At 35.5% G+C, this 26,548-nt stretch overlaps 1 protein-coding gene across 7 annotated transcripts in view; it reads left to right on the forward strand.

Annotated features, from left to right (window-relative positions):
- The window catches only part of CUNH1orf112 (chromosome unknown C1orf112 homolog), a 44,548-nt gene that overhangs the window by 8,866 nt on the left and 9,134 nt on the right, over positions 1–26,548 (forward strand). For all 7 annotated transcript variants that reach the window (XM_041662700.1, XM_041662701.1, XM_041662704.1 and 4 more), the window contains 12 exons: positions 998–1,082; positions 2,597–2,735; positions 8,368–8,448; positions 10,168–10,232; positions 14,058–14,206; positions 14,445–14,559; positions 16,402–16,588; positions 17,630–17,712; positions 18,297–18,348; positions 19,866–19,955; positions 23,407–23,592; positions 26,165–26,287. In XM_041662700.1, the coding sequence (XP_041518634.1) occupies positions 998–1,082; positions 2,597–2,735; positions 8,368–8,448; positions 10,168–10,232; positions 14,058–14,206; positions 14,445–14,559; positions 16,402–16,588; positions 17,630–17,712; positions 18,297–18,348; positions 19,866–19,955; positions 23,407–23,592; positions 26,165–26,287 (1,355 nt within the window). The remainder of the gene's footprint in view (positions 1–997; positions 1,083–2,596; positions 2,736–8,367; positions 8,449–10,167; positions 10,233–14,057; positions 14,207–14,444; positions 14,560–16,401; positions 16,589–17,629; positions 17,713–18,296; positions 18,349–19,865; positions 19,956–23,406; positions 23,593–26,164; positions 26,288–26,548) is intronic.

Below are 26,548 nucleotides of genomic sequence, written 5' to 3' on the forward strand. Positions count from 1 at the left end.
TCACCTCTGGCTGTTTGCAGAGGCAGAAGTGGTGAGAAAGTCTGAATGTTATTTAACACAGGCCCAATCACTTACAGCTTGGGGGTTTCCGAGAATAACAAGGGGAGGACAAGTCCCAGCACACCAGATCTTGGCTTGTTTTGCTTTGATCATTGTTCTTTTATCAAATCAAGTTAAAGATCTGTGCCCAGAGACATTTTTATGACCAGAGAAGGGGCTGTTGGAACCATTTTTACAAGCTTTCTAAAACAACTAGAATAAAACACTTGCATGAATGTAAGTTAGTATAAATTAAGTTGCAGTTCTTGTTAGGTTTTCTTAGTAGTTTCTTTTTTTTTTTTTAAATTGTATCTCTAGAATATTTCAACTACAATAGGACATAACTTTTATTCCACTGAACTTTTTTTTTTTAATTTCTTTTTGTTTATTTGTTTGGTATTCTAAGACAAGGTTTTTCTGTATAAAAGTCCTGGTTGGTGGTGGTATACTGGTAAGCATAGATGCCTTCCACTGAACATTTTATAATAGGACATAATTATTAGTTTACTTTAATTTAAAGGACATAACTTTTATTCCACTGAACATTATTGGTTTTAATTGTCATTAGATAGATGTGAACTGCAATATCACAATATCAATATTTCTTTTCTTTCTTTCTTTTTTTTTTTTTTTTTTTAATTTCCGAGACAGGGTTTCGTTGTAATTTTAGAGCCCTGTCCTGGAACTAGCTCTTGTAGACCAGGCTGGCCTCGAACTCACAGAGATCTGCCTCCCGAGTGCTGGGATTAAAGGTGTGTGCCAACACCGCCCGGCTCAATATTTCATTATTGAAACCTTAAAAATATAACATTTACTTTCAGTAATTATTTTCAAACTAGTACATATTTTAATTCTTCAGTCAAGTGTTGAGATGTTCACTTGATCCATTTAAATATAAGAAAATATCTCATATAACATTTGATTATCCTGAGAGATGTGTTGTTATTCTTCTCTTTAGTTATTCATTTGCTATTGGATATCTGCTCTGTGATCTCGGGTATGGACCAAGCATTTCATGCCAATACATGGAAATTTATAATTAAGTAAGTTTGTTAGATTTTCTTTTTTGTATTGTGTTTTCTATATATCAAATTCTAAATAGTTGATGGTTTTAAGATTACATTTGAAAAATTTTTGTGGTTGTATGGAAACTCATTGATTCTGCTGCATGATGATTCAGATATTTGTACATGTAACGTCTAAACCATTTTTTAAAAAACAAACAAATAAAGCTCCGTACAGTTGTAGCTAGTTAGCTGGTAGTTCTGAATAATGGACCATGAACCATAGTATGCCTGAATTCATGTGCTTGCAACTACTGTTAGATAATTATCAGTATAAAATAAGGTATTTCTAAGTCAGAAATTAGTAATTTTATTTGTAGTTGACACTAATCTCTTTATTATATACAGTTGAGTTGTTCAACACTAATTCTACTTTTCAAATAATTTTAACTTATATTAAAGCCTTTTAAGGGTTAGTAGGGAGAGTACCTATAGTCGTTACTAGATGCTGAGGGGTGTCCCTGATTATCCTGTATGAATAATTAAATCAGTGTAACTCATTTTAGGCACCTTTCTTGTTCTCTCAGGATGTTAACTTGCAAAAAAGTAATGAATGTTACTTGTTTACCATAGTATGTGTACCTGACTCCTTGAAACCTCTCCTAAATTTTTAGACAATTTGATTAGTTTTTTTAAACTGCGTTTACGTTTGTCCATCTTAAAATAGGATAATGATAGCACTCTTTATAGTGTTGCACTGAATATTGAGTTCACATGGCAGGTACCTGTAAATGCTCAGTGAATTATCCACATGGCCGTCTCCACCCACCAAACCAGAATCATTGTCATCTCTCCTTCGTTCTTGCTCTTTTCTAGGTGCTCTGTTTTCAGAGTGATATATTTAAAACTTAAATTGGATCATATCACCCAATTTCTTAAAATCTCCCACCATATAGAGCAACAGCTTAAGCCTTTTTGGACACATCTTCCTTTACCAGCCCCCTGCTGCTTCTTGCTTTCTGCTCTCAGTTCTTCAGATGCAGGAAGTTCTCTGTTCTAGGCCCTTCCTTCCACAGCTTTGCAGAAGCTGTTCCTCTCTTCTACTTTGTAATGTAAGCTTCTACTTATCTTAATTCCTGGGTGCTAGCATTAACATTCTTGTAACATTGTTTCATAGTAGTAGGACTTTCTCAGTTTAGCATTTACTGCTTATTCTATTCTTACTTTATTTGACATTTTCATATTAGGCCATATATTCCCTATAGATAGCGCAAAAATTATGTCCATTTGATTTATTTTTTATCCTCAAGACGTAGCAGAATGGTTGACAAATACAAGTTCAGTTATTTATACAAGTTCAGTTATTTTACAGAGACAAAAATTTAGCCACTAGCTTTAAAGGTAAAGTTGGATCTTAATTGTACCATGTTTAATATGTAATACATTGTTTTGTTAAAAATGTTATATAAGGTAGGTGTTCTTTGGGCCTGAGTTGATTGATGTTATTTCATGTCTCTTCTAGTGATTTTATTTTTCTCTTTTTATCGATTTAGGCAGAGCCTTAAACACCAGTCTGTTATAAAGAGCCAACTGAAACACAAAGAGATAATTTCTAACCTGTGTGAAGACATTGTTTTCTCCTTCCATTCTTGTTTGCAGTTGGTTGAACAGATGGCACAGCCAGCTGCACAGGTAAAATGAAATCTAATGACACCACAAAGGGCAGTTATTGTTTTCACAGTTGTTAAATCTTATTGAACATAAAGAGTATAGAATTATTTACAACTCATAACTACTTTGTACCTAGAACATTGTATTACGTTCATTTTTTTCACTTACAATAGCATTTACCTGCCCATCATTTTTACAGACTTAGTTGGTCAGAGCATTGTCCTCAGAATCTTTTATTCTTTTCTGACCTCGAGCAAAATTGTAGTTTCTCTGTTTTACATTTCTTTAAGGTCTTTCTAATATAGAGATTGTCAGCCTTTCTGTCACCAATGCATTATAACCTTTAACAGTATATATCTGTAGGTGTTTATTCTTTTTAAAGTTGATAGATTTCTTTTGATTTCAAGAAGTTACAGTGTTGAATTGACATCACCTTAATGAAATAAAGGCTGCATTCTAACTAAGCATGCAGAATAGGGTTGTTTGAAATCACAATTCATCTTTCTATAAAAGTATATTAGCACAATAACTTTTGTTTTAAACTAACTATAAATTTATTTAAACATCCCTGAGTTATAGAATTGATGGACCCAGGAACTAATATGTTAACTTTTATGGGAAGATGAGTTGAATATTTCTTTCCCAAATGTCAGAAATATGACTCCTCCTCTTGTAGATCTACAACTGACTGAAGGTTCCTTTGCGTCTGTGTTCTTCCCTATCAAACAGCTTGGGGATAGAAGTGTAGACGTTTAATCCAAGTTCCCAGACTGGTGGCAACTACTGCTGGAACAGGGATAGTCTGACAGGTTAGATCCAAAAGGAACGTAGGACTTTGAAAAGGAGCTCTGAAACATACAGACGTGAAGGATAGTTGTAGAAAGAGCTTCACTTTTTTATTTCTTTATTTTTTTTCTTTCTCCTTTTAGATGCCTTCATTTCTCCTTTTTATTTCCTCACTCCTGGTTCCCTTTCTGGTTCCCAGGACCTCACTGATAGGAGAGATTACCTGAGTATCCCTGTGTCAGTGGCAGAGAACTTGACCCAGCAGTTTGCAACCTGTGGGTGGTGACCATTTGGGGTCGAATGACCCTTTAACATGGGTTGCCTAAGATACTGGAAAACGCAAATGTTTACATTAAGATTCATAATAGTAGTAAAATTATAGCTATGAAATAGCAATGAAAATGATTTTATACTTGGAGGTCACCACATGAGGAATTGTATTAAAGAGTGGCAGCCTTAAGAAGGTTGAGAACCTCTGATATCTTGAGTCTTAGCCTTCTTTTCAATTTCTCTTTTGCTTGATGCTGCAGACTCACCTATTAGTAGTAAAAGGAAAATTAGGTTCCTGGCCAGGCGAGAACTGAGGAAAACCCAAAGAATAGTATAGCCTGGAGTGGCAAGCTGAAAGAAAGTCTGGGAGGTTCCTAGATAGAGTAGCTAAGTGTATAATAAATATATATTAATTTATTTTAAATAAATTATCTGTATGGTAATGAAATTGAATTGAAACTTTTTCAACCAAATTCTCATGTTTTACTTAGTTGTGCTAATTTTGGACTTATAAATGTGACCAACTCCATTCACTGACTGAAAGAGTTCTGGGATGGCTTTTATGTCTAGTCTTCTGCTCACTGTAGTCAGCAGTGCCTGCTGCTATTTAAGGTGTTTCCCAAGTAGCAATCATCTTGTAGTAGTCTACTGTTCCTTCTACACCAGAATACCTGAAACTAAGTCATTTGGATACAACCGCAAACTATTTCTACAATTCTGTAGTCTAAGATCAAGACAGAAGCAGGTGTATTGATCCATGATTCTAATTAATCTTATTAAAAACCTGGAGTCAGATATTGGGGTAAAAACTGAAGGATCAAAGAAGTAAAGGACCAGCCACAGTCACCTCTTATCTCAGTTGCTCAGACCGAAAAGGACCGAGATCCTGTCTCCTCCCCCACCTTCTCACTTCCTGTCTGTCTGTACAGACCCCAGACCTCTATGGTTAACTAGTGGCTAGCTCCACCCTCTGGTCTCCAGTCAAGCTTTATTTGTTAGAACATGAACAGAGTATCACAACAATGTATGGTCAGGGCATACTCTCAGCTCAGAAAGTGTCACCTTAGTGCATTCTCATTTGGTGAAAGAGCTTAGATACCTCCCTGCAATCTCCTCATAAAGACACCTTGCCCAGATCACTTCCTCAAAAGCCCTAACCCTTAATATTGAATATGCACTGATGTTGTGGTTCCAGCATAGTTTGACAACACCAACATTAGACTAGGACCCTGCTTTCTGAAGTGTCACAGTAAAGCCAGTGAATTTAATTGTAAATATGGGATATGAATAAACTAGTCTTTATTGTCTGGGTCTGCCATTAAAAACAAAATAAACTGAGCAGCTTAGAATAACAGAAAATTATTCTCCTTAACATTTTGAGTTCTTAAATGGCAACAGGGTTATGTTCTGTCTAGAGGAGAGTCTATATTTTCTCTCAGCTTCTGATGCTGGCAGATCTTGACATCCTCAGTGTACAACTGCAGATTTCAGTCTCTGTACCCATCTTCATATGATAGATTTCCTATGTCTCTCCATCTTAAGATACCAGTCATATGCGATTAAGGGTGCCCTTAAGTCTGGTACTGCCTAGACTTACCTGTTTGTGCCTGAAGTGACCATATTTCTAAAATACTGAATTTTGTTTTAAAAATTATATTGAATTAGATTACTCATCATAAAGCTTTAGACACCAGTCATTCAGTTTCAAAAATATGTAAAATTTATTTTTAAGGTACTTAATTTAATCTCTATCATAAATTCTTTTTTTTAAGATTTATTTATTAATTTTGTATACAGTATTCTGTCTGCATGTCTACTGAAGGCCAGAAAAGGGCACCAGATCTCATTACAGATGGTTGTGAGCCACCATGTGGTTACTGGGAATTGAAGTCAGTATCTCTGGAAGAGCAGTCAGTGTTCTTATTCTTAACCTCTGAGCCATCTCTCCAGCCCCTATCATAAATTCTTAATAATTGCCGTTATAATTGTTTGGGGGTTAAGGAGATTAATCAGTGGATAAAGTGCTTTCTGCTCAGGTATGAGAACCAGGTTTGGATCCCTAGTACCTTAGAATCATGTTTGAAACTCCAGAGTTGGCGTAATGGAGACAAATGAGTCCCTAGGACTCACTGGCTAAGTATTTATTGTAGCCAACCTGACAAGCTCCAAGTTCAGTGAGAGATCCCTCACTGAAAGGGGTGAAAGGAAGAACCATGTAATACAGGCCTCTCTCTCTCTTTCTCTCTCTCTCTCTTACACACACACACACACACACACACACACACACAAATACACACTCCTATTTAGGTTGATGGTAAGGTGAATTGAAGACAGGTCCTTGAGTTCTAGCCCAGGCTGTCTTCAAACTTAATCCTCCTCCTTTTTCCAAGTGTTGGCTCCATACATTGCTGGTTAAGTTTTTGTATTATTTAGAAAATAAGCACATACTCTGGTATTTGTAGTCTCGTTGATTTTCTGCTACATTTAGATTTTTACCAGTATTTAAAGAAAAGAAATATGGTTACTCATTTTAAAACCCTGAAAAAAAAATGTTTGCCTGGCTTATATTCCCTACTTATTTTAACAATTAAGTGAATCATATAAGAGTGTGAATGTATTTATATTGTTTACTTGTTTTTTTAAAGATATTAAAATAAAAGCTTTAGATTTAATAGGTATCATGCTACTTAGTAATAAAGGAAAAGTAAGGCTTTAGTCACAGTCTGCATGATTTTCCTTGTATCACAGGTGGTAAGGACTAGGGGATCCTGGAATGTTAAACACACAGGATGGTTCCTTCAAAAGGGATGCATAACCTGTTATCTGCCCAGAAGACTGGGAGCAGACCTGCCTGGTGACCAATGTGCTTTTTGTGTGGTCCTGATCCTCCCCCAGACTCTGATCATAAGCTTGCTAGTCTCAGTCGGTTTGTACATCCTATCTTTATGGAAGATGCCAAATGTATTTTACAAAGAGTTTCAGTGTAGTCATGTTGGATCATTCTTTAGATTACTTTGTTCCTCAAGGAGAGTTTTGTATGTCCTTACTGTGCACATGGGATTGAGCTGAATAGCACTGGGAACATTTCACCAAATTGTGCTATGCTTCAATATGCAAAAATAAACTACTCAGGTCAGACTACCAAAGTTTGAAGCAACACTAGCTACTTAGTTGTGTTGAACCAAACTGCCCTTTTGCGTCCTGCAATTGCAGAGACCCCTGCAAGAGAGAACATGCTGAGAGTGTGTTCTATTTCACTCTTGATAGTGAGTGCCAGGTTGCTGAGAGAGTCTGGGCTGATAAAAGTTGGCATTAGTGTAGATTCATCTTTAACCTCTGTTCTTAAAAAGAAATTACTCTGGGGGAGTGGGGCATGCATCATGCATAGTGTGTGTGTAGGTCACAGGACAGTTCTATAGAGTTGATTTTTTTCCTTCCTCTTTGTGTATTCCAGAAGTCAAACTTATATCTTTAAGCTTGTGTGGCAAGCACCTGTGTCTTTGAGTCATCTGTCCAGCTTTTATTCTCTGTGCTTTTTGCTTGGAAAGCACTGTATAACAGAGTTCATGTCAGTAATATAAAAGAAAGGTGAATTTCTACTTACACAGCTTTTACTGCAGAAAACTGTTTCCAATTATTTGTTTGTAGTGCAAGTCTGTAGTGTAAGTAGATTATTCCATTAGTGGATAACTCAGATTTTGATTGAATTTAAGTAGGCTTTTACCATAGCAGGAAAAGAACCAAACATACTCAGTTAACATTAATGTTAAGATAGGTTATTTTCTTGTGAAATAATTCCCAAAATTAAAGATAATTCATTTGATTTTAACTTTGTGGTGTTAATATAAAACTTTTTATCCATGCTTGGAATTTTTGTGTCATGACAATAAATTTATTTGCCCTGTTCTTCATGCCCTATGGGATTATAGTCTGTGAGTATGCTGTTAATATTTAGTCACTATGTGTGATAGATGTTTGGCTTACTTCCGTTTAAAAACATTGTATCACATACTGGGTGCAACATTTTCATGGTTGTAGATATAGAAACAGAGCTGCTAATCAAAGAATTTTAACTGCTTAACTCCTGATATAATTGAACAGTAATTATTTTAAGCTTCCACCAGCAATTGGAAAAAGTCCTTATTAACCCACTTTTCTTCCCAGCTCATGAATATCATGTATCATGTCTTTTTAAGATTTGCTAGTCAAATAGTCTACAATCCTTTTTCCCAAAAGATGCCTAATTAGGTTGTAATTTTTCACTATGACTCATTGGCTGTTTGTATTCTCTTTTCTCCCCATTGCTCTTTCTTTTACCTTTTACATATCAATCACCTTTTCCTTTTGATTAATTTGATCCCCATATAGTAAAGAACTATAATAAATTATTTGAGTTTCACTTTCAAATCAATAAGTTAGTTTATTTTTAGTAATTCAGAATTTATAAAGTATCTCTTGTTAATTGGTAAGAATAAAACAATAAGAAAATAATTATGTTTTCATGGAAAATTCATAATCTGCTTACTAAGTCTTTTAGAAAATATTATCTTGTTTATAGGTTTAGCTAATTTTACATTATTTATTTCCTTCTGAACAGGATAATGCTGACCACAGAATATTTCAGAAAACACTCAAATTGTGTCGTTTCTTGGCTAACTCCCTTTTGCACTACATTAAGGTAAGGTCCAGTTTTATAATACATAAATGTAAAACAAACACTAAATTTTAAACTGTCCTATTGTGTATGGCAGGGTGGGCCGCATGTGTGTACACATGAGGGCAGTAGTCTACATGGAGTGTGTCTTCTCCTCTTTACCCAGGTTCATGAGGCAAGCAGGTCTCTCCCAGAGCCTGTTGTTTGCCATTTTTGGTAACTTGCTAGTGAACTCCTGGAATTTGTCTAGTTCTTATCTCCCAATGTTTGAGTTACAGTATGCTGTGCCATGACTGGCTTTTATGTGGATGCTGCTGATTCAAACTCAAGTTCTTTTTCTTTCCTGTCAAGTACTCTTACCCACTGAACCATCACCGTACTCCTCAGCTTGCCCAAACCAGTCATTTGAATGTTTTTTTGATGTTCATTTTGAAGATCTCATGGTTTAATACTATTGATTGTTAAATATTGAACATCTGCTATACTGCTTATTGATAGCATCATCAGATATTTTCATTTAATTTTCTGAAAATTATTTATGTAATTAAATTATAGTTTTTATAAGCATAAGTCAGTTAGAAGGAAATGACTTAGTTTGTGTTTAAATACTATTTATAAAGCTAGAGGTTGGTAGCACATGCCTTTAATTCCAGCACGTGGGAGGCAAAGGCAGGTGGATCTTTCTGAGTTTGAGGCCAACGTGGTCTACAAAAGTGAGTTCCAGGACAGTTAAGACTGTTACACATAGAAACCTTGTATGTAAAAGCCAAAAACAAAACAAAACAAAAAAAAAAACACCCCCAACTATTTACAAGTTATTCCTACCATATTTCGGAGTTAGGGTCAACTTTAAACATTCAAACCCTTTATCCACATCTATACACATACTTTCTCCTTCTGGTATTTTCAGAATGACTGTGATATTTGAAGTTACAAGAATAGGATAAATGACAAGCAGTGGTGGATCTCTGAGTTCAAGGCCAGCCTGATCTACAGAGTTCCTGGACAGCCAGGGATACACAGAGAACAGAGAAACCCTGACTAAGAAAACCAAAAGAAAAAAAAAAAAGGTTTTCCAAGATTGTGTGGAAAGAGGATCAGACATTGAAAGAGACATTATTATTAAAGATGTTAGTGATTGAAAAGCAAAACAAAACTATTACCCAAGTTAAAAATTTTAATTTCATGTTTTTAATTCTTTGATGGTTTCATGCATGTATATTATACATTTTGGTTATTTCACTCTCTATTAATTTTTCTCATCCTCCTCTCCTGCAGAGTGAGACTTCTTCCCAAGTCCCTTTCAACTTTGGTGTTCTTTTCTTTTTTTTTTTAAGGTTTGAAAACATTTTTGTTTTTTTCTCTTCTGGCATCTCCTCCAAGATCCACCTGCCTCTCTAGCCACCCCTTTATGCCCTTTCTTGGTGAAAAAAAAAATTCCCCCAAAATACTCCCTTCCAGTGAAAATTAAAAGAGACAAGCAAAAGGCTAATAATACAAGAAATGCCAAAACTAAACAGCAGAGGTGGTCCTTAGTGTCAGCTGCTAACTGTGGGTGATGATGGCTCTAGTAGCCAAGTAGTTTGGATGCTTACCCTCATCCTCCATTTTTATGTAAGCTTTTCTTTTATATTTGTTTGTGGTGTGTTCAAGTTTTGTTCTGTATGTTATGGGTGGAAGGTATGAATTAGACATTCATGTGACTTATGAAGAATGAGTAGAGCTTCTTTCTCTTTTTTTTAGGAATTTTTTCCTTTCCTGTCTGATTCTTGCTGTACGTTACACCAGCTTTATCTTCAGATACACAGGTAAAAAGGAGTGCCTTATGGTTACTGGAATGTGCCAGTGTGAGCCATGTAACGTGATACTTATCTACTAAAGCATTAGGATGAGTTTCCTTAACGTTGGAGTCAAGTTTGTCTACTTGCATAAAATATTGGGAAATGGAAGCTTTTGAAAGATAGATTCCATGTGAGTTTAACTTTGTTTTTACTAGTTTCTTAAAATGACAAATAATTGGTATGATGATAAATATCAAAACATTTGTATATGGGTATATTTTATATAGAATATATGTATATATATGTACACACATACACACACCTATGTATGTATGTATATACACACACATACAGATGCTAATATACACACATAGATTATCATACATAATGCATATTTACATTTGTAACTGCATAGTAGAATTAAGTTAATTTGGAGGGTTTTAGCAGCAGATGGAACACAGTAGACAGAGGAATAGTGAACTTTAAAATCAAGTCAGCAGAAGTGGCAAAGACTGAACAGATTATTAAGGGCATGTAGGAGAATATAAAATAAAAACATGTCAGTGTAGATTCACTAGAAGAGAGAATAAATTTAAAAAATGGCCATAATTCCTAAATGTTTTATAACTTTAAGGTTTTTTTATTTGTTGTTTGTTTTGTATAAGCTAATGCCATGAAGTGCCTTTTTTTATTTGTGGAGTTTTTCTCAGCATGACGAAGACTCGTGTAAGGTGTGGCATTTTAGACTTTATCCACTAGTGTTTACTGGATCATTCCTGAGGAAGAAGTGTAAAACCCAGAGGTGGCTGATACTTGGAAAGAAGTTGTGAGAGTCAGGAAGGTTTAGAAGAAGGGTATGGAATAACGGGAGAGCCTTTCCTCATGATATTAAGTTAACTTTATGTGCTTTTATGGGTTTGTACCCAGGTGCAGGTGACTTTAACTGGTGAGCCACCTTGCTGGACATAGCTTCAGATAAAAGTAAAAATAATTCTAAGTTTGAGAACATCTTCAGCTGTCGGTTTTCTCATCTGAAAATTGAAGTAATAATAACTCCTGCTTTAGGGATTTTATTTTGATTAGGATAACTTGTGCCTGATGTGGTACAGTCAGTTTCTTCTTGCCTCAGCTCCAGTGTTGGAACATGGAAGCAGCCTGTATGAAGGCACTGAGAAGCCATATCCACACAAGTTCCTCGTTTTTCATTCAGCTAGTTTTAGAAAGCTAGAACATTCAAGGAATAAGAGTACCAGTCAGCCTTGTATATTGTACAAATATGTTGTTATAATTTTGTCTTTATTAATTTTTATGATAGTTTTATGAGATTTAAATTAGGTTTGTAAACTATATGAAAAAGTCTTCTTTAATTAGGGGTTAGTCACATTGACTTATCTTCGAGCTCTAAATTTAATACTGAAACCTGACATCTGTCAATTCATTTGCCCAAAGTCCTAAACTTCTATCCATAACTTTTTTTTTTCCTTGATGTTAATTTCTTTTGTCACTGAGAATAATGGAAACAATTAGAAGAGAGCTTATATATACTCTCTCCTTGTACCCGTATTTAGGCCCATATAGTAACTCCCTCGCTGCCCTGAATTAATTGTGCATGTGCCTGAGGCTACCTCTTTGTACTCTGAATGTAATTTTCTTACATGCTCAGGCAATTCCTGCAGGTAGCCCCTTTCTCTTTTGCAACATCAACCTACCCTCGCTGCTGCCTTGTTTTCATGAGTATGTAATACGTGCTACTTACTATTTTCCCCATTTAAGTACAACAGTTCCTCAGTTGTACATTCTTTTCCAGGTTTTCTCTCATTTCTTATTGTGTTGCAATCCTCAGATGGTTTCCTCAGAGACCTTCCTGTTCATTTTTCTTACCTTTTTTTTTCTGTATAGCAATTAACATCTGGTATATCATAGTAGATACTACAATTCATAAGGAATATATTAAAAAACCTACAATTGCTGCCTGAAAAGCAAATGATACTGAATTCTTTACTGTGCTTTCTTATACATATATAAATACATACCTATAATAGAGTTTATGTTTAATAAGAGAACCACTATAGTAATAGTATATTGTTAAGAATTATGTGAATTGGTCTGTCTCTCCAAAAATATTTTGCTTTGCTATAGTTACCTTTTTGATGTGAGAAGATTGGATATCTTGTGGTTCAGTGAAGTTAGGTGAATGACAGTTATTATGACATGACATTAGGCTACTGTGTAAAAGTTACTTGAGAACTAGTATGCCATGCGTGAACAGTGGAGCCGATGGCGTAGAAGCTGCCTAGTAAACTGTGGGGTGGCTGATGTATATAGCAAAGCTATACTGTACAAGGGAGGATTCGCATCACAGGCGGGAGAGCAGGATGGTGTGAGATTTCATCATGTCCCTAAGAACAGCTCACAAATAAAGAGTTGTGCTCCCTGCCCCCTGCGTCTTTTAGATGGTGTGACTCCAGGAAACTGAAATCATAGAGAAGAGGAAACTGTTATACAAGTTTACTTTTTTACTTAACTGTCCCCTCTAACTAAAATATAAACTATATAAAGGGCAGTGTTTCCTATATTCTTTTTAGCCCTACCATAATACCTCCTCCTGTTAACTATGTAACAGTGCGTCCTGTTACATAGGTATTTAAACATTTGTGAAGTAGTGTACAAATACATCATGAAATTGAAAGATATTTAGATGCTTAGTTGTAGTTTATATCTGGAATTTTACTACCTATATTTTATTTTATTCATCTATTTATTTCATTCTTCTTAATAATTAGGCATCTTGTTAACTATGTGTCACAGAAGAAGGAATACAGGAATAAGAAGATGAGGTTAATGAACAAAGTGACATAGATATTTGGCTATATGTGAAATAGGGCTTTTCTTTGTCATACTAGAAAGACTTCAGGTATTTGTTAGGTGCATCCTTCTAAACGTTATATTACATGTTAGGGAGTTTGCTTATAATGTCACACTTACCATAATTAAATATGAAGTAGCTGCAAAAATATTGAGTACTTATTATATTTCATATAGTTTTTAATTGAAGTTAAACTTCATTACTGAGACATTTCTGTGAAAGTCTTTTTAACCCCCTTTAGTGTTTGTATATTATTTCTTAAAAAGCTTTAGCTTCTAAGAAACAAAATTGATAATAGATTCAGCATTTACCTATTTTTTTTGTTTTGTTTTTCTCTGTTTAACAGTCCTGGCTGTCCTAGAACTCACTTTTGTAGATCAAGCTGGCCTCAAACTCGTAAAGATCCTCCTGCCTCTTCTTCCCCAGTGTTTGGATTAAAGATGTACGCCATTACTGTCCCGTGCATTTACCTATCTTATTATTATTACCTATCTTATTATTAATTTATTCAATTAATTAATTTATTTTTGATTGTTTGAGATAGGGTCTGTACTCTGACCTCAAATCCAGTGTAGTCTTCCTGGCTCGGCCTCTTGAATTGAGGTTACAGGTGTAAGCTATTAAAAACAACTTTCAAAAGAAGTAAGTAAGCCAGAATATATCAGACCTATCTTTTAACATTTTACTAGTAGATTAAATATTTGTTATTTACATTTTTAAGGTTACCTCATCAAATGGTATTAAAATGCCTCAAAATAGTACTATATTTCTCTAGAAAATATTTTCTCTATAGAATTACAGCTATGCTATGTAGTTTCTAGGTCCTCTTATCTTTCTACTACCAATTCAGTGTTTTGAGCCTTTTTCATATAAAATACGTACTTTTTTATGCTTTTTTTCACTACTGTGACATGAACTTGTGATACATTTATTTAAATCCAGAAGATCACTATTAAAGACGTGAGGGTTTTCACCTTTGTTTGCAGCAAGTTTCCTCCAAACCTGCATGCTGCTAGGATGTCCAAAGCACTGCAGGAGGAAATAGCAGGCGCTTTCCTTGTGTTACTGGACCTACTCATCAGACAGCTGCTCACATCCCAGCCTTTTGTACAGGCAGTTTTGGATAGTAAACTAGGTAAGCTTCAAAACAGATTTATTCCATCTCCTTGATATGACATGTCATATACAGTTGTTTCCCCTCAAGCAGTCACTATTTTGTGAAATTTGAAAATTTTATTTAAAATTCATTATACTTTTATTGAAACATCACCTATTAGTCGTACTTTCTTTGTATAAAACTATCAAATTTCTGCTGAAAATATTTTGGATATATTTACCAATTTGTTTTAACATATGACTTTATTACTGAAAAGACCTGCCCTGTGAACTGCAGCTCCCACAAGTCCTGCTCCTGGTTGTTGTCATGGATAAGTTGTGCTCTCAGCCTAAAGATGTACAGACCCTGTGGTGCACAGAAGCTATGACTAGGTAATGTTTTGCTTATATATAATCATATTACCAGTGGTTTAGTGGGCTCTGTTAATTTGAAATGATCTTAAATTTATGTTTAAGCCAGACATGGTCTGTGCCTATAATCTTTCCTCTGCAGGCTGCTGAGACAGAGAAGCACTTGAACTTAGCACTTTGAAATCACCTTATCATATTCTGCTTAATAGCCATTTTGTAGAAAAACTACCATGTAAAAGATATAAAATGTATATAACTGATGCTAAAAATATTTTAATTTTATTCACTGATTATTACCCATTGGTGGCACTAAAAACATTGGCTATAATGGATATAGATGCAAATAACAGCATGGAAGAGTGAGTTGCAATAGGAGCTGGAGAGATGGCATATCTGTTAAGAGTGCTTGCTGCTCAATCATGAGGCCCAAAGTTTGGATCCTAGCACCTATGTTTGGTGACTCCAGCCTTAGGAATCTGAACCTCCGGGTTTCTCTGGATGTGCATGTGCAGATACATTCACACAGATGAACATACAGGCATATGCATAAATCTTTTTTTAAAGCTGTGGTACTGTACAGTGTCTCCCAGGAAACGGCACTGGTCTTCACCCTTTTTCCCAGCACTGCAGCCCAGGTGCTAGTTTGTTATAACTGGATTACTGCTATGCTCCTATTTTTTTACTCTTCCTCTTGGCTGGTCTGAGGTTCAAACTGGTATGCTCACAAAAAGAAATAATGTTCAAACTTTGAAATTTTGTGACCTGTTCTGTTATTAACTTTGACCTGAGTTTTGTGACCTGTTCTGTTATTAACTTTGACCTGATTCCTTCATTAGAATATATATAAAATATTTCTATTACTTGAAAACCATATATACATACAGCATATTTTGATAATATTCACCCACCCATCTCACCCTAAATTTTCATAACTTTCCATTCATTCTCAGCTTTGTGTCCTCATGTATTTTTATAACGCACTAACTTCAGTTTATGCTGTCCATCTGCTCACGGGTGTGTGGCTGTCAAATGGAGTATGGTTGGCCAACCAGGGGCCATACCCTTAAAGCAAACCGACTCTCCTTCTGTCAGAAACCATCTACTGTCAGGAGTGGGGACTGTTGAGACACTTGTCTCCCTGTCCCTGTGCAAGGGTGTAGACTAACTTGGTCTTGTGCAGGTCTTGTGTAGGTAAGCACAGCCTCAGTGAGTTTGTAAGTGCAAAATCCTGCCTTTCCCAGAAGGCAGTGTGTGGTGCCTTCTCGCCCATGCTCTGGCTTTTTAAGACCCTCTTTTATTTGTAACATAACATATGAACTTAATTATATCATTTTATTTTGTCTCTTACAGACTTATGTTTTGTTTGTTTTTAGTTCTTTACTTGAAACCTTTATGAAAGTTTCAACTATTTCTATCTTAAAATGATCCTTCCATGTATGTTTAAAATAATACTTAATTTAGCTAAGCTCTATAAAAAAACTTTGAGTTTGATTTTATATAACTTGGCACTATTGTAAGTGACAGATTTTTAAATTTATTTTATGGATTTTGTTTCTTTGTTTAAGATGGGGTCTTGCTGTATAGCCCTGACTGTCTTGGAACTCTTGGCAGTCCTCCCATCTCCTTCCTAAAATTACATGCCCAGTTTGAGAAAGTTTTGTTCAAGAAATTCCTTAAAGATTTTTTTTTCTGGCAGTAAATAATGTTTTATTTTTCATATCTATATATTTATATATATTTCCAATTACTACAGATTTTTATCTTTTGACATTTTGATTCTCTAAATTAACCCTGTTTATGACTTTACCTGCTATTTGTTAACTTCTATTAATGCTGTGCTCAATGTTCTTAATTTTCCTGCAGGATGTCCCTGTTCAAAGCCATTTTCTACAATTTTGAGAGGTGTTCTGGTGAACTGTCTCTGACTGCTTGTTTACAGGGAGTAGAGGGTAAAGGGCAAGCCGAGGCGTCTGTTACTTTATATCAGCACGTCTGTGTTCATCTGTGTGCATTTGTTGCTTCTTTTCATCCCTCACTGTTCCCTGAGCTGGTAAGTGCTCTACAAACTTGGAAAGTGGGGCTTGCACTTTGCTTTCTTTTCATTGAAATTGTATTTGTTTTGTAGAAGAACATGAGAATTAATGACTGTAGTAAATTCAACCTAGTCAACATTTTGTTTTGTTCCATTTGTGTCTTAAGAAATAGCAGTCCTTGATCATATAATACTAGATGTACTGTTTAGCTAAAACATTTGATAAAACATTTTGGGTTTTGTGTGGGGAGATATAAGGAAATCCTATGAGAAGTAGAAACACAAGAAGGGGATGTTACCTAATGTACTAGTTACATTTCGGTTGCTGTGATAAAAAACAGGAGGACTTAAAAAAGGGAGAGTTTGTTTTGGTTTAACGCTCCATAAAGAGAGTCCATATAATGATTGAGGAGGCACAGCATTTGGTGACCAGAATAGGAAGCTGAGAGATCACACCTCAAGCATAAACAGGAAGCAAACTCCACTTTGAAAATGAATCAAGTCTATAAACGCTCTGTGTCTGCTCCCAGTGATGTACTTTTTCCAGCAAGACTTCATGTCCTGAAAGTTTCATAACTTCTGACTGTCATGAATTGGGTCCAAATGTTCCAATACCTGAGCCTGTGGGGAACATCTTTTGTTCAGACTACTATACTCTTTCATAAAAAATGAATAGTAATATATAATGATTAGTATTTTTTAGGTAGTTTTATTTTTAATGGAATTAGATTTAAAGGTTGAAGATATTTTGGAAAAACTTGTCATATTGTTTGAAAGCTTTCAGAGAATGGTCTTTGTTGCTCACAAGGCTGAGTTAGCACACGTAAGATTGCTTTCTGTTCCCCCTCAGCTTAACATAACGTGTAGCATATAGTTAGGTGCTCCACAGATAAAGGAATGGTGTTATAGTTCTTGTAGATACTAGCCTGTGGAGGTTTCCCGCTGAGGATCTCTTATTTTGATTTGTATAGTGCTTTCTGATTTAGTGTGAGAAATGTGACGTTAATATCTCATGAGCATCTTCCAAGGAATAAGTTGACATTTCTGTTTTCTCACTAGGATGCTGCTCTACTGAATGCGGTGCTTAGTACTAACATGACCACCTCGCTGCTAGCGATGGACGTGTGGTGTTTCCTTGCTCGGTAAAGAGTGCCTTTTCTGTGTTTGGATTGAGTTAGTAGTGACCAACATAGTTTTAAGTTAATAGAAAAATTGTACTTCTGTAATCTTTTAATGGTTAGATTCCATGCCAGTATACTAAGTTTGGAAACAAGTGCCCTTTTTTTAATGTTTAAACTAGGAGGTGAATGTTTAGGCAAATCTGTTACTATGATGTTCCTTGGTGATGGGTATCCAGTTTGAACATGCCTAATTTGAAATCCAAAATGTCTTAAATTTCAAGCTTTGAGCACTGATGGTACCAACAGTGAAAAGTTACATTCCTTGAAACAGTTTAATGCTCAATATTACTAGAAATATTGAATAAAAATTAGGTTATGTATATAGCCAATTATAAAAGATAAATATAATTATAAAAGATAATGTTTTGATTTGGGCCCATCCCCAAATCTCATTGCATATATGTAAATATTCTAAAATCTGATAAAATCTAAAATCTGAAACACTTTCAGTATAAGACATTTTAGATAAAGGATATTCAACCTGTAACCAGGGTGTTTTCTGTGTTCTTGTTCTTCTCCTAACTGTAAACTCGTTTAATGTCTAGATATGGAACTGCTGAACTCGGTGTGCACCATGTCACCTTAGTGGCTCATCTGGTAAGTAGAATTAAATGACCTAAAACACCTACTTTCTATGTTTTCTTTGGAGATAAGATTTTATTTAGTTATTTGTTTGTTTTTGAGACAGGTTTTCTCTGTGTAATAGCCCAAGCTTTCCTGGAACTTGCTTTGTAGACCATGCTGGCCTTGAACTTACAGAGATTCACCTGCCTTTGCCTCGAAAGTGCTGGAAAGAGATAGTGATATTTTTGGATGTTAATAAAAATGGGAGAAATAATAGCTAAATTTAATGCTAATTGTTATTAATTGCTAATTTAATCCTAATACGAATACAAAAAAGTAGTAAAAACCCCTCTGTATAAAGTGGAGAATTTTTTCATTTTTAGAAGGGGGAAAAAGCCTATGTCAATTGATAATGTGTTTAAAATTGAATGTAATGTGAAGGTGAAAATGTGACGGTGATGGCTAAGTGCTCATCGCCCCCTCTTTACTGTAACCTGAGGTCTCCTGTGGTTGCTGTGTTTAGTCAGGATGGTGTGATTGTGATCCTGTTCTCAGGAAAACGAAGGAGGTTTTTACTGAGGACAAGCATAAATGGACTTAGTGGTTCTTTATCTTTAATGGTGATTTTAATTATGAGGTGTGTTCCATATGAAGTACTTATGACTCGTCACTGTTTTTAATCATAGCCTTTGATAATGATCATATCTGAAGCCGTCTATCCTTTGCTTCTTAGTCATATATTTCTGCATGGACCTTTAATGATGGTTATATTCCAGTGATGAGTAGCATAACCTGAATGGCTGACTTTATAGCTCTGGATGTAGCTCACAGCCTGACACATGGTGTACAAAAGAGAGTGATGCTTTACATGTCTCAGAACTTCAGTCTTTGTTACTTACTTTTTAAAATTATTATTTTTGAGTAATAAAAATATTAGTTTTTTAGATTCTGTGTGCCTCTATATGTATGGTCATGTAAATACAGGTTTGCACACAGGCTAGAAGTGTCAGACCCTGGAAGCTGGAGTCACAGGTGGTTTGTAAGTGGCCTAGTCTCAGTTCCACATGTTCTTCATGCTGTGCCATCTCTCCAGCCCCTCATAATGTATTTATTTATTCTCTAGACTGAGATATCTTACTTAGTCTAGACTGGCTTTGAACTCAAATTGTGCTTGCCTCAGCCTCCAAGGGCTAGGATTACCTTATAATTGCTAACTCAACTTTTGCTATACATTAATGTGCTTAGATCCTTAAAATTACATAAATTATTTTGAGTAATAACATTAACATACTAGCTTATTGTCAAAGTGGTAGTTACTGTATTACTGTGTTCTTAAGTGTAACATAAAAGTTCCTTTCTCATTATTAAAGCAACCAAGTTTCTTTGAAGCAAAGAAATTAAAGAATAGCTATGAGTTCAAAATAACAAAAATTTTTAATTAGTTATAGTCCAATCTCTCAGAAGGAGTCATTAGTATTTTGGTGTAATTGTGCCTTACAAACTGACTCTCTTGTTTTAACTCTTCTCTTCTTTCTCTCCTGCCTTTCCAGATAAAATCCTGCCCTGGAGAGTGTATCCAGCTTACCAATCTGTCAGTCCTGTTGAAGCGTCTCTTTTTCTTCATGGCCCCACCCCATCAGGCAAGGATATTGTCTGTGCCAGTGTCTTTAGTCAGCTGTGAGGAGCACAAATTAACATTGATGCTTTGGTAATTGATTTTAGGTCTACGTAGATTTTCAGTTCAGGTTACAGATGCAGTCTGATTCAGTTGTTCTGGAATACTCCCCCCCTTTTAATATATTTAAGATGGACAATGAGATAGCTTTGTGTCTTTGTTCCATTTATTAATTCTATTATGCTTTGAATGATGCATCTTAGTGTTTCAGAGTAAGTAAAATTGATTTTTAAGGAAAGATTACAAGTATTTAGCCTCAGTTGCTTACTGTTGTGAAGTCAACAAGATTTGCCATGGTTGAGTTTCTTATCTCATGGGCCTGAGTAGCCTTGTGAAGAGTTGTAGACAGGTACCATTGGAACTTCTGTAGCAGGTTTTTGTTTGTGTTTAAAAACAAGTTTGTGGACTCTGGCCTATAAATTCAGTGGTGGGTGTAGATAAGGCTCAGCAATTGGCTTTTGTTGTTAAGCACTTAATGTGATTCTGACAAGGAGTCGAGCTTGGAATCCACATGAAAGAAATTTGCCTGTAAAGCCTTTGGTCTTGGCTTGAATCCTGATTATATTAGTGATGCAGCATTAACGCACATCAGAATGAATGTGTTTTACTGAAAGCTGACACATGCTAAGATGTGTTTCTCTTTCCATAGGAATAACAGTTGAATGTGTATTATAACTCAGTACTCTTACTTTAGTTGTTTCCTGATTGAGGAAAAAGGAATGTCCCTTATTTAGACATACTAATAATTGTGTGTTACAGTTTTCTATTGCTGTGATAACAAACACCGACCAAAAGCAACTTTAAGGAAGAGAATATTGATTTGGCTGAAATTCCAGGTTTAAAAGTTCATCACTGCAGGGAGGTCAAGGCGGGAAATTCATCACACCCACAGTCAAGAAGAGAGAGAAACGAATGTACCCATACTCTTTTGTTTGTGCCTTGTTGAGTTTCTCCACTTTTCTCACAGTTCAGGACTCCCTTCCATAGTAGGCTGGGTAACTTAATTAAGGTAACCCCTACAGGCAAACCTAGTGTAAACAGTTGCATATTGAGACTCTCTGCCCAGCTAATTCTAGATTGTGTCAAGTTGCAATTAAAGGTAACCATCACATTGTGCTAGTATTTTTAGGTAAGGTGAAATTTACATTTTCATTTTAAGCCCTTTTTAGTTTTAAGGAGGAATCTAAATTTTCTGCACAGTGTTTTCTTACGTGCCACTCTTCTTGTTTGAACTGTTAGCCCTAGTAGCTTTAAAGTGATGTTTGAACCTTAGGATAGAGTCTTGAACTCTGAAGTGATCAGTTTTGGTAACTCCTTTTAAAAATATTTTTATTGTGTAGGACATTATTATATGTCATATATTCTTTGAACGGAGACACATATGTTGATTCATTTAACCTTATTATAAGGAAGAATGGTTCTTGAATTGGCTTCTCAGTCGAATCATGGCTTTCTTGATGCACTTTAATTTTCTGCTGAAGTTGCTTATTATAAATGACACTCAGCTCTCTCTTTTTTTCTTTTTTGATTTTCAAGATAGTTACTCTGTTAAACAGTCCTGGCTGTCCTGGAACTCACTCAGTAGACCGGCTGGCCTCGAACTCACAGAGATCCAACTGCCTCTGCCTACTGAGTGCTGAGATTAAAGGTGTGCACCACTACCGCCTGGCTTGACACTCAACTCTTGAAGTATTCTTTTTTTCTATTTGTAGACTCTGTCACAGCAAGTGACCAGTCTCTTGCTTGTTTTGATGCACAGTTAATAAAAACTCAGAGACAGATATTGGGGTTTAACCTGAAGACCAGAGAAGCAAAGCAGCCAGCCACTGGCTTTTACCTCTACCTCAGTCTGAAAATGGTGATCCTGTCTCCAGGAATCTCAGAATGAGACTGAGACTAAGAGCTGTCTTTTCCCGTTTTATAGTACTGGGATAAAAGGGTGTGCGTCACTACTGCCTGGTTTCTATGGCAAGCTAGTGTGACAACTGAGGTTAAAGGTGTGTGTCATTGTGGCTACTGGGATTAAAAGGTGTGTGTCATTGCTGCCTGGTCTGTAAGGCTGACTAGTGTGACTGTTTTACTTTACTGATCTTCAGGCAAGCTTTATTTATTAAAATATAAGTGAAATGCCACTACATGTTTTGTCAGTTAGATATTTATTTTCTGCAAATTAAATAGAGTTCATATACAAATATATAATAGAAAAGCCCGGCACTATCAAAATTAGTTGTAGTGCTTTGGACTTAGGAGGAATTTTTGTTAGTTTTTAATGTATGACAAGTTTTCATATATTTTGTGAAGTTTAAATATTGTAAATTGATCTATCTCATTTCTTTAAAAATATACTAGTATACTTTTTAACTAGGTTCTACAAATTTAGCAATTAAATGCACTATTTTTTAAAATCTAACAGTTGGACTGTGTTTTGAACTTTTAGTTCATTTTTTTTTTTTTTTTTTTTTTTTTTTTGGTTTTTCGAGACAGGGTTTCTCTGTAGCTTTGGAGCCTGTCCTGGAACTCCCTTGGTAGACCAGGCTGGCCTCGAACTCACAGAAATCCGCCTATCTCTGCCTCCCAAGTGCTGAGATTACAGGTGTGCGCCACCACCGCCCGGCTTAGTTCATATTTTTATTGAATCTTCTTGAAATCTGCATTTTAAAAGAACAGTATCTCGTTTCTCTTAACACAATACATGTTTTGGATTCCATCTCAGTAGAAGACTGTATTTACCTATCACAGTCTTTATTTGTGGTTGTTTTTTGTTTTATAGCTTCCTTTTGGGAAATTAATTTAGTATGTTCTCTAAGGCCGAGTAGAGCCAGCTAATCCATTTGAAACTGGACATATGACCTTGATTTCATGTTCTCAAATGCAGTAAGCTAAGATAAAAGCCAGGATCATGGTGGATTATTCTTGCCATATCTGGAATATTAATTTGACTTAACTATATAAGGTGATGAGTACTTGGAAGATAGCAGATCTAATGAGTAGAAAGAAGATAAAATATCTGATGTGAATAATAATGAAATGCATTATTTATCACTTAGTGTTTTTTATATCATGCTTCATTTAAGCATGATTTTTCATTTTGGAAATAAATACAGTAGCAATAAAAATCTTTGTGCTTATTTATGTTATGTTGATCTGGTACCCAGTGATCTTACTGTGCATTTAAGAAACAGATTTTAAAATATTTTTGTTGGTTCAGACAAACTTTTGGTATGTGGCCTTGACTGCCCTGGAATTCACTTTGTAGACTAGGACGACCTCAGACTTGCAAAGATCCTATACTCTGTCTCCTGAATGTTGGAGTTGTGTCATACACCACTACACCTGACATAAGTGTTTAAGTTATTATTCAGTTCTTGTATATCCAGTGATCTGAAGTTGCTCATTTCATTCTCAACTTATTTCAGGTGGAATTTATCCAGAGATTTTCTCCAGAAGAAGTAGACAACTTGCCTTTGTGGCAGTGTATTTCCTTCCAGGCATTATCTGCTGATCTTAGGAAACAAGCTGCGTGTGACGTGATCAGAGTGTGCATAGTGCAGTGCATGGACTGGTTGAGCAGCAGTCATACTCTGGCAGAACTTGATTCTCTGGTGAGATAGTTTTGATTAATTCAGCAGTTTTCTTAGCACTGTTTTAGATAATCGCTAGTCTTCTCTTTCAAAACATAGCAATATTTTTAGATCTATACATTATAAAAGGACCTTTGAGAAAATTTTATCAATTAATGTAAATTGAGCAGGAGGTCTCATCTGTTGGGTAAGAGACATTTGGAAAGCAGGACAGCATTTGATTCCTATTTTTGGTAGCACCTATCTTGATTAAGCAGATATAGTTCACTCCCTCACCCTTAGGGAGGATCTCATCACAGTAGGCCAGGTGGCTTTGAACTCATGATCTTAGCCTCTTTAGTGCTGGATAACAGGTGTGTACCATTATGGCCATCTTAGATATGATTGTTTTATTTGACAAAATACAACATGCATTTTATAGAAAACTACTCTGAGCCTTTACATAGCTTTCTATTTAACTGATTTCTCATAAAACAAAAAAAGAGGTTCATCTATAAGTAGAAGATATATAAAAAGTGGACTAGACACAGCATATACAGTTGAATTTTCCACTTTAGTCTTCATTTGATTATTTATTCAGTAAATAAACTTTGAGTGTTCATATGTAATAAATTGTTTTAGTCATTGGGGGAATAGATATAACAGGAAACAAAATGAAGAAACCCTTCTATTCTTGTAGATGCATATTCTAGCTAAGCAGTACACAGTATAATAAATACCGCTATGGTAAGTTTAAAAAACTTAGCAGGGATAAAAGCATATATTCAAGGACTTGGACGCTTTCTTTTTAATTTTTGATTGGAAGTTGCTGAAGGCATATATTTCCATACTAAGTTGTTCTTCTATACTTTTGTAAAATGGCAGTTGACCACAATTATTAAGATAGTTTAAAACATTTGCATAAAACCAAAGAAGTTTCTTTTTGTGGCTTTATTTTATTTATCACAGCTAATCATGAGTGGGTCAATTTACGTTTCTCATTTGTATTTAATATGAACTAGTTTCTAATCACTCAGGAAACCCAGTCATGTTGTGATGGAGTGGCAGGCTGCTTCCCGCCTCCGGCTAGTTTTACCTGAAATAATAACACACAAATTGTATTCATTTAAACACTGCTCGGCCCGTTAGTTTTAGCCTCTTATTGGCTAACTCTCATGTCTTGATTAATCCATTTCTAGTAATATGTGTAGCACCACGAGGTGGTGGCTTACCGGGGGGGGGGGGGGGGGGGAAGATTCTAGCCTACATCTGCCTTGGGTCGGAGAATCATGGCGACTGCCTCACTTCCCTTCTTCCCAGCATTCTGTTCTGTCTACTCCACCCACCTATGTTCTGACCTATCAGGCCAAGCAGTTTCTTTATTAATTAACGAATGAAACAACAGATAGATAGAAGACCCACCTACATCATAGTCAGTAGACTCTCAAGATGTATTACACTTACATAATAAAAATATTTTGGGTGTATTAGGTAAAAACACTACTGTTGTAAAATTAACTCCTTTTAAATTATGGGCAAAACTTGTAAAGGGAAGTGGATTAATCTTGAATGAAATGGTATAAGGCAACTTTTAACATGGGTTGTAGCTATTAAATTATAGGATTCAAGTCAGTGTTACTGATTATTACATTAAAATATGACCTTCTCCTTATATATACCATCCCAGACGTTAGTATAAGCCAGAAAAGAGATCTGAGTATTTGTATGTAGAAACAAAAATGAGTCTAGAAAAGTTTGTTTTCTGTTTCAAATTCTAGACGCTGTATTTCTTAAGTATTTCATTTGCTTATAAAATTTGTTTCTGTAGCATCTTATGGTAAAAAACAGGAATAATAAAAAAAAATCTAGTAACCTATACAGATTGCTGGGTGCACAGTGTTGAAAAAAATAATGTAGCTTTCTATTGATGAGTACTTTAAATTAGGCTAACCTTGCTCACCATGTGTTAGGTTTCTGTTGCTATGTCAACAAAATGACCATAAACAACTTGGGGAGGAAAGGGTTTATTTCAACTCAGAGTTCATTATGAAGGGACAGCAGGGCAAGAACTCAAGGCAGAAACTGAAGGAGAAGCTTTGAAGGAACAGGACTTCCTGGCTTACTCCCCATCACTTACTCAGCCTGCTCTTATCCACAGTCAAGACCACCTGCTCATGGGGTGGCATAACCCCCAGTTGACTGGGCCCTCTCACACCAGTAGCCAATCAAGAAAATGCCCTACACACTTGCTTACAGGTAATCTGATAGAGACATTTTCTTAATTGGGATTCCTTTTCCCAGATAATTCACACTTGTATCAAGTTGACAACAACAACAAAAATAGGACAAAAGCTTAGTAAAAGTCAATGTTGTTGCTATTTTAAATGAACATTTCAATCTAAAAGGAGAACATGCTTTTATGTGCAAGGAAAATTGATCTTAGTATTATAATTATACTAAAACTTTATATGTTTTAAAAAGCTGAAAAGAATGGCTTTATCTCTGTGGATCTTATGAACAGTTAATAAGTAACTCACATGGTGTTTATAATTGGGCCTCTGGTCCTTTAAACTAGATTTGGAAACTGAAACTTTCTTCTTTTCTCCCCCTTTAGAACACAGCACTCTCTGCTTTGCTTACTGTATGTAATTCTGCTGGTGATGCTTTGGATATTAGACAACAAACTACAGTTATTGAAGTCATGGGTCGGCTTTGGGCTTTTATAAGCATTCAACAAGTAAGGAAAGCTACTCATCATTTCTTTAAAAACTATAGAATATTGACAAGAGAATATTAGAATATCCCTATAGATTAAATTTTCTAATTTCTTGAGGTGATAAGTAAAAGTTGTGATTAGATTTCACCTAATTGTATTCTCTCTCAGGTAGTTGTTATATATTCATATGGGGATAAAGGAGTGTATGCATATGTTTTTTTGGTGTGTGTTATACCAGAGAAGACTTGGGTGTTTTCTTGACTACACTTTACCTTACTTTTT

Source organism: Microtus oregoni, unplaced genomic scaffold, assembly GCF_018167655.1.
Source record: "Microtus oregoni isolate MIOR12 unplaced genomic scaffold, Mior012 000013F_ref0000133, whole genome shotgun sequence".
Taxonomy (NCBI): domain Eukaryota; kingdom Metazoa; phylum Chordata; class Mammalia; order Rodentia; family Cricetidae; genus Microtus; species Microtus oregoni.